This window comes from Gnatocerus cornutus, chromosome 5, assembly GCF_029298725.1.
Source record: "Gnatocerus cornutus isolate USDA-ARS CGAHR chromosome 5, icGnaCorn1.1, whole genome shotgun sequence".
Classification (NCBI taxonomy): domain Eukaryota; kingdom Metazoa; phylum Arthropoda; class Insecta; order Coleoptera; family Tenebrionidae; genus Gnatocerus; species Gnatocerus cornutus.
The window spans coordinates 18710847-18721011 of NC_142237.1; the positions used below are offsets into that span (position 1 = coordinate 18710847).

Below are 10165 nucleotides of genomic sequence, written 5' to 3' on the forward strand. Positions count from 1 at the left end.
TCACAATCATTCTGAATCATCCATTTGTTTAACAATTTTGGCCAAAATTAATTTATCTTAAAACAAATCATTTTGTTTGTTACTAAATTTCTAGGGCACATATTTGCTCGATTTCCTTCATTTGAATAATCACGTGCTATTGATGTTGGGTCACGGATATTGAAAGAATTCGAAAATCAATATTTGCTTGGAAAATAATATATTAAACATATAATTTAGATGATGGCTAATTTGTTGAATTGTTATGAGAAAGGACAACACGACGGTGGGTTATCCAATGTTATCCTCAATGTTAAATAATATAAATAAGAATTGTTGCATAAATTTAACAAAAAGATGTGGTCTGGGAATAACCAGTTTTTAATTCGTTCTTATGAGTTTGCAGAAATGCAGGTAATGTGGTATTCGAATTTGTTTGGAATTACACCACAGTGTAGCCCAATATAAAAAAGACTTCATTTACTGGTCTAAAACTCTGTACAAAATCTCATGTTTCAATTTTAAAAATTGTGTTAAAACGAGACAATTTTGCGACTAACAACGTAAATTTAGCTCATTTGATACCTGGATTAATACTGAAGCAAAACTAAGTTAGTTATTTCACTCAAAATTTTATGCAGAATTCAAAACTAAATTAGAAGCGATTGAAGCTGCAAAAAGGTAATTTTAAGTTCCAACATTTTTGAGAAACTACAACGGTACAACACAGAAATTTCAATTTTAAGCTTTTATTGCTTCAAATCTGGTCTTAGATATCCAAAATTTTATAGACAACTTTTTTCGAAAAAAAAATGTTTGACTTATGCTAAATACATATGGTAATTTTTGAATTTCTGTTTTTTAACCACCAATTGTAACTATTTTACCTACCGATCTAAAATTTGACCATTTGATAGATTTCGAGCTGCTTCATGAGCAAACATGAGGTGTAAGCGCCCATTTTACTCAGATTTTCACGCTGAATCTCAAACTGTGCTTATTTTTTCCGCGTCCTAAAAATTAACTGAGTTAGAAACGATTGAAATTTTAGATAGTTGCCAAATGACCAAAATTTGTAAAATTCCGGAAATTTCCGGATCTGGTATCTCCGGAACTAGAACAAATAAAAAGATGAGATTTCCACCATCGTTTTTCTTATGTCTTGTAAGTTAAAAATCCGTTCTTACTACGACTCAAAAAAAATGCATGCAATTTAAAAAAAAATTGAAAACAATCTATACCTAATAAAATTAAATTTTTAGATTTTTGACCGCAATATCTGAGTTACTTGAGCTATCGATTCAAAATTTTGTCAGTTTATAGACATTGATGACACTGCTTTTTCGAATGATGTAACACAGAAAGACTAAAAGTTATTTTCCTTTCGAAAAGCCACTTTCAAAAGCCATCCAGAAAATTTAAATGTGCTAATATCTAATTTATTTTTAGAACAAACATGAAATATAAATGCTCATTTTACTCAGATTTTCACGCTAAAGTAAAAACTGTGTTCATTTTCTTCGTACACCAAAAAATAATTAACTACGACAGATAGAAAGATAAGGTTTTTCCAATAATTTTTCTCGTATTGTCTTTGTAACAAAGTTTCTCTTAAATTTTCCAGAATTTCATAATTTAATTTAATAACCGCCAAAAACTACCAACAAATTCTTCAAATCTGTGAAATCTAAGTTAGGTATCTGTTACTACTGTCTTCACGGTCACTCAAATTTATGTCTTATTGGCCCGAGAAATTGTTATAATTTTTATGCTACGTCGACCAAGAATTGTGCTATTTTCAAGTTACAATATCTTTCGAGCAAAATCCACTTAAGATCAAAATCAAAATCACTTTTAAGAGGGTAAGTTGTTTGGCAAAAATTCTTGGAATTAAATTCCAGAAAAAAATAGTATTTGATTTAAGTCTAAAGTCCCTATGCTGTAATAGAAACAAATCTAGGATATCAACACATTCTTAGTGGGTCAAATTTAAACTTTCTAGCGCAAGTAGTCGTATGAATTTCCACCAAATCCCAATTTCCATCGTTGCAGCTCGCGGATTTTGCAAACGGTATTTACGAATCAAATCCAAACTACTACATATTTATTAGTTACAAAAGCAATTAGATCTTGGACAACCGCTAATGGTCCCCAAACAATAATTTATTATCGGAAAGTTTCACGTACAAAAAAATTTCAAACAACTATATAACTAATGACATCGTTTTGTTTGTTTGCGTCACGTGACTATCATTAATCTCACACTTCAACATATATAGTTGTGAAACATTGCAAGATTTCACAAATCTACCACTTTAGACTTTATCATGACAACATTAAATCCATTATAATCCTTGCAGTGAGTGTAAAGTTAAGTGATTTGTTTATTCTTGGCCATTTATGAAACATCAATGTGAGTACTAAATGAGAATGCTTTTTTATTGAGCGTTTTTGAAAGCTCTCAAAAGTTGTAGTGGCGGTATTAATAGAAGTTCTAAATTTAACGTCAATTAGTGATTTATATTTCAACGAATTACCCAATATTTGCCGAGATATCATCTTTGGATCAGAGTTTTATTACATCGCTATCACGATATGATGAAGATAAATAAAACAATATAAAAAGAATGAATATTTATTTTTAGCCGCGACAGATTATTTCCATAGTCTGTCGTCCCGTTTAATCAGCACAGAAATAAATAAAATTGCTAAATCACATTATTAGGAAACAACCGCAATTAACATATCCAACTAACCTTTCAACTCGTCTTCGGGTGTCTGATAAAATTTTCCATCATTTTTCTTCAAAGAACACGCACAAATAAAATGGTCACTGCCATTAATCTATTTTCTGACGTCTTGTTTCTTTATTACACAGGTAATTTTCACCCTTTATGAAAATCGAGCTAAATAAAGCTTGTGATGGCGCTTTTAAATGGTCGCTCAAGTCATAAAGAAAATTAAGACCGCAATTTTTGCTATAAAAGATGCTTCAGAAAGGTGGTGGATGTTGTGCGTACTTTTCATTCTGCAGAGAACAGTTGGCTTTTCTACTGATTTTAGTGGGTACGTAAAGTGGTGCAAAAAAAGTGAGTTTAGTCTGGAGAAATTCGATTTGTTTGTGACAAACATTTCGTGCTTGGAATGGTATTTTACAAATTCGAAGATGCACGATTCATGACTTTGTTGTTAAGTTTCAAACTAATACTTTGTTGGAGGTTGCAATACGACACTTTTCGATTCATACGCAAGTTTGGTTGTTGGATTTTAAGGGAATTTATTTCGATAAATCTTGCTCATTTGTGAAGAAAACTTAAGTTAAAGGGTACTCAATTACGCAGAATTTCACGCAAATTCCAAATCCGTGCTCGAAATCCACGTACGACAACAAATAACTGAGTCATAACCGATTAGAAGTTTAAATAATTAATTTTTTTTTTGAAAAATTTTGAAATTATAATAAAATCAAGCGAGGAATCTTCCCTTCTGTATAATTGAATTTCACCTTTTAAATCCCTCGATTTGCTTGACCCCGAGTTCAACAACACCCCTTTCGAATAAAATATTTACCGGATTTTTATCCACGACAGTTCGAAACTTCCGCTATTTTCCCCGATTGATTGCAATCAAAACATTCCGTTCCTAGCGACATTTAAAGAAAACAGACTTTATTTCATTGTCGACTTTTTATTTTCCGAGCAAACACAGCGGATTTATCCGCTCATAAAATCCCTATTTGTTCACTCCACTTTGCGATTTGAATTTTCCAGTCCCATTACGAACCTGCGGATGAGTGTTTGCTGGAAAACAGGTATCTGCTTCAACAAACATCGCGGATTACACTTTCCTAAATAATTCCGCAATGTTGGAAGTTAAATAAATACGAGCGAGGGAGTTTTTTGGTTTGTGTTATTTATGAGTCTCATTGCACGAGATGGACGGTCTTGAGATAAGGACGTGACGGAGATATTGGAAATCTTGAGTTCGATTATTGCATTCTTTGAAGGTCTTTACGATTCCGAGAGAGTTCGGAGCACAGTAGCACATAAATATTGTTTTAAAAATATGTGGAGATCATAATTCTGACTTTTTACGTCTTTCCAGGACCGTAACATGCGCGTGCCCATCTATTTGGTGTGCGCTGCTTTGGTTGTCGTCGTGAGGAGTGAAGACCATTCAAATTTCTACGGAGGGAGATATTTAGAGCCTGTCGATGTTGCCGCTGACCAAGAAACTGTCAGTTATCTTCTGCCAAAACTCACCGCGAAGTACAGACCTAACAGCGACTGGAGCGGAGTTACAGACCCCAGATTTTACGTTTTGACGGAGATGGAATCCAACGACATCGACAATCAGGTATAACCAATGAATTACAAAGCAAAAGCAAAAAATTAAATAATAGTGTCGATCAGTGGTAGTAAAACCCTGGTAGTGTGGTTCAAGAAGATTTTTTTCAAAATCACCCTGTAAGTATTTCTCCTTTGATGTGAATGAAATAGGAAATTGGCACTTTGTAGAGCATGGAATGACCACAAACACAAAGTAGTTTTATTTGAATTAACACGACACAAACAAAACTGACAGTAGAATTTCTTTTTTGTGCATCGAATGGTGGCAAGTCAGACTAATTCATTCTTTTTTTAGGTGCCTATCCAAAGGTCCATTCAAAGAAGAAGTCCAACAATTTCGATAACAGCACCGATAGACGTTTTGCGAAAGTCCTGGGAACAAGAAAGGGCCCGAAAACAGATGATGAAAAACCGAGAATTCCTCAAAAACCTACAATAGATAAACCTGTCACGATAAACGCTTGAGTTTTTATTGCGAAAGCCCTTCAATAAAGACTCGGTGTTTATGTAATACTTTTGGCAACAAAAGTCACATATGCTAGTCATTTGTAAATTTAATGTAAATGTTTTTCAATTCAGTATAACTTCAGTATTTATGTGCAGTTGTAATGCAAATTAAATAGAAAGCTAGTCAACGTTTTGCAGGGAGTTTGTTTAATTTGCATTATGCTATTTTTTACTTCAGCTATGTATTTATACTATTTATTTTATTTTGTTACGAATAGAAAATAAAAGGAGAAGTTTAGTCATGATTGGGATGTTTATTCTTAGCGCGGACGCAAAACGGGCATTTGCAAGATTTTTGGAACATGGGCCTTAAATTTTCTCTGGACTTATAGATACGATTACTTCATCCTGGACCCAATGACATGAAGAACATTTATGATTTTTTTCAGATTTTTATCGATTCAGTGAAGAACTCCAAGTTCAAGTTTAAACTTAAACTACTTGGTAATTTTTTGTTTGGTGCTACAGAGTCTCACGAGACGGATATAGATTTCGGGCGTCAAAATACATTAATCGACTAAATTTTAACATTCTACTACCCTCAGCTTGAGAATTTGCATTTTGATTGAATCCTGCAATATGGTAATTTTACAGGAGATACACTCGCGGCCCCAAATCTTCAGAACCCGTCTCTGGATTTGGTTAAGATTAGGTAATCTTGACGTCGACATCCCGAAATATTCGTGTGATTTTTTTCGTAATTTTGTAGCCACTGGTTTTACTTTTACTGTAGAAGAAACACAAGTTATCCAAAAAATTACTAAAAATTCAAAACTTGCCGCCAATTTTTTTGTCGTGATCGCACTTCTTTCAATGTCAAAGGGGTGAAATTAGAACATCAACATGCGTTAATTATCCAAATTTTAGCTTTGTACGACGTTCAGATTGAAAAGTAGAATTTTGTTTGTGATAATCCAATGTGGTCAATTTTCAGCTCATACGATTCAGGGCCCAAATTTTCAAAACCCATCAATGGATTTTTCTTTTACTATTTTTTTTAGTCAAAGAGTATCTGTAATTATTTTCAAGCTTATAAACTCAATTTATACTTTGCATAATCAGATTGAAATTTAGGATTTTGTGAAAAATTTTTACGAAGAAATATTTGGGATCGTAAATTATATTACCTGACAATGAATTTAATTGAGATTATGCCAGTTTAAAGCTAATATTGTAAAGATCATTTATGGTTTATTTATATTTTTTTAGCTTAACAGTTTTTATAGAGCTTTGAAGAAATCTGAAAGTCCCCAAAAAATCGTAAAGCAATTTCTGTAAAAATCCTAAATAAATCACAACTATTGCAACTTACCTTTCTCACCACGATTACGCAATCTAGAATTATCAAAATTCAACACACGTGAAGAAGTCCCCGATAAAATCACTGTAATTTCACAGATAACAAAGGTTCAAAACGGTTTCTATTATCAAAAACCTTCCCCTGCCTAAACACAATCAGGTGAATTACGTGAGCTGTTTTTTTGCTTCAGCTAATAACTTGTTTGTGCCCTTGAATCTACCCATAGTCTTTTGTAATTTTTTTAAGACGTCTCCCAACCCCGAACATTCCGCTTTCTGAGCACATCAAACACTTTTGTCGCTTCCCATTATTCCCCGACTCCTGAATTTCATGAAACTCAGCCTGTTGTACAAAACACCTCAAAACGCAACGTGAGAAAGTTGTAAATACCTGAAATGACAAACGTAGAAACTTCCAGTTCATTGACTTTGCACAAAGCGGATTCCCCGAAAATCCTATCAACAAGCCTGGAGCAAATCGGATCATCTTTTTACATAAACTGTGCTTGAAATTAACGGGTTGGAGGAATAAAATCTTCTGATTAGCTGTTTTTTTTCAGAACAAGATAAGCCCAGAATCTCGGAGTAAAAGAGCCGGAGCTTTGGGAGAATCTGGAGCGTCTCTTTCAATTGTAAATTCCTTGGACGTCCTTCGCAACCGACTCTTACTCGAAATTGCCAGAAAGAAGGCTAAAGAAGGAGCTAATCGGAACCGACAAATCCTGCTGACACTGGGCAAAAGAGCATTCCTGCAATCACGAGCTTCCGGAAATTACGACAATAATGTATAAATCGAGCAAGAGTTTCATCGAATTTCTCGGTGAAATCTCCATCACCTGCTGCTTTCCTTCTTCGCTCTCCGTCAGTGAATAGTTTCTGGACTAGTTAACATTCTTTTGGATAAATCAAAATGCGTAGTCCAAGTGAAGTAGATACAGGTGTCCTGTAAGTACTTTGAGTTACCGTAACATGTAGACAAGTCAAATCAAAATAGGTGCAAGTTTTGTTACGTTCTTGAGGGACACCTGTAGTTAGTTTCCGTTGCTCGTACTGATTTTGTTGACGCTTATCGGCCTATACAGTATTAAAAAAAGCATAAATGTACCTAAATTTATCTACCTTCAACGTCTATGATTGAATGTTGATATTTTTTTATTATATAAGTGTCCACAATGTTTGTAAGGAGAGGGATTGATCTGAATGATGTATATTTTGTGGACATACAACGACTATTTGTTCACATCTGTAACTTTCTTAGTAGCTATAAATAAATGTTATGTTATAAAAGACACAAATATATAGTATATTTTATAATGTGTTTAAATAATTGAATTTTTAAGATGTACGTAGATGTCTTCTGTTACCGATGTGTATCATATAATGTACAAAATAAATGGAATTAAAAAGAATAAAAAAAAGTCGCATCTAGTGTGTATTATTAAAAACACCTCTTCATCCTAAAAACTAAAATTCAACAACAAATAACCGTTTCAAATAGCATAAATGACTCCGAAAGTTTTAAACGTCAGAGGAATCAATTAGAAACACCTTTTCACCCTTATATAAACATTTATTTACATCTAAACAAAATATAGTAAAAATAAAGCGCTATCTTCATAATACTGAAGTCTGGAAAGAGAGCAAAAAAATAAAATTTCTACAAAACATAAATGCGCAGCTTTTTGGTTTACTCCTCTTTAGGCTTCGTCACGTAACACATATAAGTGTTCCAAAACAACGCAACGATCTGCACAACCAAAACTTGGAAATGCAACGGTACAAAGCTAAAATTAATGATCTGAACTGCCGGCCACAGCTTGTAATTATTAATCAGAACATCCCAATATACACTCTTAAAAGTATTCTTAATATTTTCCCTCGACTGTCCCTGCAAAACATTCGCGCTCAGGATGAACCCACCGATTCCAAACGGAGCGAATAAAATCTGATCACACGCCATTTTTTTCAAACCGGAGTATCTCCCGCCAGATCCAATCAACCTATCCAAGCACCGGTACCATATCGTTAAAACAGGTCCCTGTGAAGTTGTTTACATTGTTCACGAGGTGAGTGTTACATTTTTACTTACCAGATAAAAAGCGCCCACGCAAAAAAATTGGAGGGTCCTTTTCGCGTCGTACGTCTTTAGGGTTCGTTTTTCGATGAAAACTTGAGCGATTACATCGCCGCTACCTACGAGAAGGCTTGTTTGAATGGTTTGGGAAGTTACGGGATATCGAATTAGAAGAGATTTGTAGGCTGAGAATAAGCGACTCATTTTGTACTTTGAATGGCCGTGCCTGGGAGTGAGGGGAATTTAAACCATTTCGGGGGAAAAAAAATGAGGTGTTATCACGATTTTTAGGTTAAACTGTCAAGTTCATTTTGAGCATGGCACACTTGAAAAATTGAGTGTGACGTGGCGCCATCTGTGGATTAAACAGGCGTCGTCGCATACCGGGCTTTTAAATTCGAATTATGTTGGTAGCTCTAAGTAACTATCCTACATGAGATTTTTTTATGTTATTCAGACACAACGGTGGCACCAACATGACAAATCATCTAATTTTGGCTGAACGTAGTTGTAGATGTCATTGTCACAAAATTATCAGTAACTTCACACTTCCCTTCTTACGGTGGTATATTTCAGGTAAAAAAAACCCTTTTCGTAAGTCCAAAAATGTTCGCCAAAGTAATCAAAAGACACCATTTTCTTAGAAGACTGTACCAACTCCAACGTCCCCAGAAACTCCCCATCCCTAAGGTTCTCGTCCTCACCACTCCTTATCCCTTTGCGAACCTCAGCGTCAGAGACACGATGGAAAACTTCGACGCGAAACTCCAAGAAGCGTGCCAACAAGGAGAGAGTGCTGTCAACGAACTGATGAGCTTCTTGAAACAGAACGTTCAGGATATCAGCAAGGATTACAAAGAGTCTTTGAAGAAGCAAATAGAGATTGTCGAAGCAGCAACAAAAGCAGGGGCTCAGTCTTCGAAATGGGACGAGTTACCAGAATTTCGAACCAAAACTGAAGACCTCAGTCGTCAGTTTAATGAGTTTGCTGCTACTATTCAAGTTCTTGGGAATCTCGCCGCGAACAAACTTTTGCAACTTGTGGGCACCCACAGTAAATTGTTGGAAGAGAAGCATAAAGAGCTGGAGAAGATTGTCACGAAGGAGCTTAAAGAGATAAAAGCTTTAGAGGCGAAGTTGTTGGCCAAGAACAAAAACAGTATAGAGAAGGCGAAATAAAGTAGAAAAAAAAAGTTCGACTCCTTTTATCATTTTTTCTTGTTGGTAACACCTCCAAATAGCTTCTTCTAACTTCTACATTTTTTCTTTCCACAGATGAGTACCCAGAAAGGCAACAACCACAGAAGTCGCCCCCAGAAGCACCAGAACAAGACCTCCTTCAAAAACAGTCTCCACGACACCAGCCAACGAACCAAAACCATCAATAATATCCAAGTCAGCGATGTTTGCACGCGATGTAAAGAAATAATCGAGTGGAAAATTAAGTACAAAAAGTACAAACCGCTTACGCAACCAAGAAAATGCGTGCGATGCGAGCAAAAAAACGTCAAAAAAGCATACCATGTTATGTGTACGGAATGCGGCAGAAAACTAGGGCTGTGTACGAAATGCTGCGAAGCTAAAGAGGTGATCACCGCGGAGCCCGACAAAGAAGAGCAGTTAAAGTTGGACAACGAGATGAAGACTTTGCTGCAATCGCTACCAGAGAGAAAAAGACGGACGTTTTTGAGGTACATGAGCAAGAAAGGCGACGGCGAAGATAAAGAGGAGGATCTGAGAGGGAAGCTGGAGGCTCTCAAAGCCGAAGACGACGATTTGAGTGATTTCGACGAGTTTGATGACTCTGATGAGTGACTTTCAAATTTCGCGCCCCACGTGGATTGATAATGTGGATATCTGCACTCTGTTGCGTTGTTGTTTTTCTCAAGACCTTGAATTTTTATTAAAGTTATCATTAAAACTAACTCGTACATTCGTTCTTTTTTTTCACTTCCTC

The 10165-nt window shown here is 35.4% G+C and overlaps 3 protein-coding genes across 7 annotated transcripts in view; 2 read left to right on the forward strand and 1 right to left on the reverse strand.

Moving 5' to 3' along the window:
- Dh44 (corticotropin-releasing diuretic hormone 44) overlaps window positions 1-7558 on the forward strand; it is a 38906-nt gene extending 31348 nt beyond the window's left edge. The window contains exons 1-3 of one of the 3 annotated variants that reach the window (XM_088036519.1): window positions 2295-2392; window positions 4084-4335; window positions 6695-7558. In XM_088036519.1, the coding sequence (XP_087892645.1) occupies window positions 4093-4335; window positions 6695-6925 (474 nt within the window). In that variant the 5' untranslated portion in view covers window positions 2295-2392; window positions 4084-4092 and the 3' untranslated portion in view covers window positions 6926-7558. Of the gene's footprint in view, window positions 1-2294; window positions 2393-4083; window positions 4336-4623; window positions 5081-6694 lie in introns of those variants that run through there. The other 2 variants (XM_088036523.1, XM_088036520.1) reach the window with 2 other exon arrangements.
- Window positions 7559-7621: 63 nt separating this feature from the next.
- On the reverse strand, window positions 7622-8590 carry Mpv17 (Mitochondrial inner membrane protein MPV17). Its single transcript, XM_088036511.1, has 2 exons — window positions 8224-8590; window positions 7622-8172 (listed from the first exon to the last, which is right to left on the reverse strand). Exons 1-2 carry the CDS (start codon window positions 8410-8412, stop codon window positions 7822-7824), a joined length of 540 nt encoding a protein of 179 aa, XP_087892637.1. The 5' UTR covers window positions 8413-8590; the 3' UTR covers window positions 7622-7821.
- Window positions 8102-10133, forward strand: LOC148175408 (uncharacterized protein C9orf85 homolog). 3 transcript variants are annotated; one of them, XM_088036513.1, is made up of 2 exons: window positions 8102-8200; window positions 9484-10133. In XM_088036513.1, exon 2 carries the CDS (start codon window positions 9484-9486, stop codon window positions 10021-10023), a length of 540 nt encoding a protein of 179 aa, XP_087892639.1. In that variant the 5' UTR covers window positions 8102-8200; the 3' UTR covers window positions 10024-10133. The 3 variants fall into 3 exon arrangements, with proteins under 3 accessions (XP_087892639.1, XP_087892640.1, XP_087892641.1); XM_088036514.1 differs by lacking the exon at window positions 8102-8200 and adding an exon at window positions 9340-9432; XM_088036515.1 differs by lacking the exon at window positions 8102-8200 and adding an exon at window positions 9344-9428.
- The last annotated feature ends 32 nt before the right edge of the window (window positions 10134-10165 follow it).

What these genes read in the sequence shown, in the direction of transcription:
- Mpv17 (XM_088036511.1), bottom strand. Translation starts at nt 8,412, where the DNA reads ATGAGTCGCTTATTCTCAGCCTACAAATCTCTTCTAATTCGATATCCC. An exon ending in GCGTGGGCGCTTTTTATCTG is followed by an intron (nt 8,173 to 8,223) that starts GTAAGTAAAAAT and finishes ACAACTTCACAG; the next exon opens with GGACCTGTTTTAACGATATG.
- LOC148175408 (XM_088036513.1), top strand. Translation starts at nt 9,484, where the DNA reads ATGAGTACCCAGAAAGGCAACAACCACAGAAGTCGCCCCCAGAAGCAC.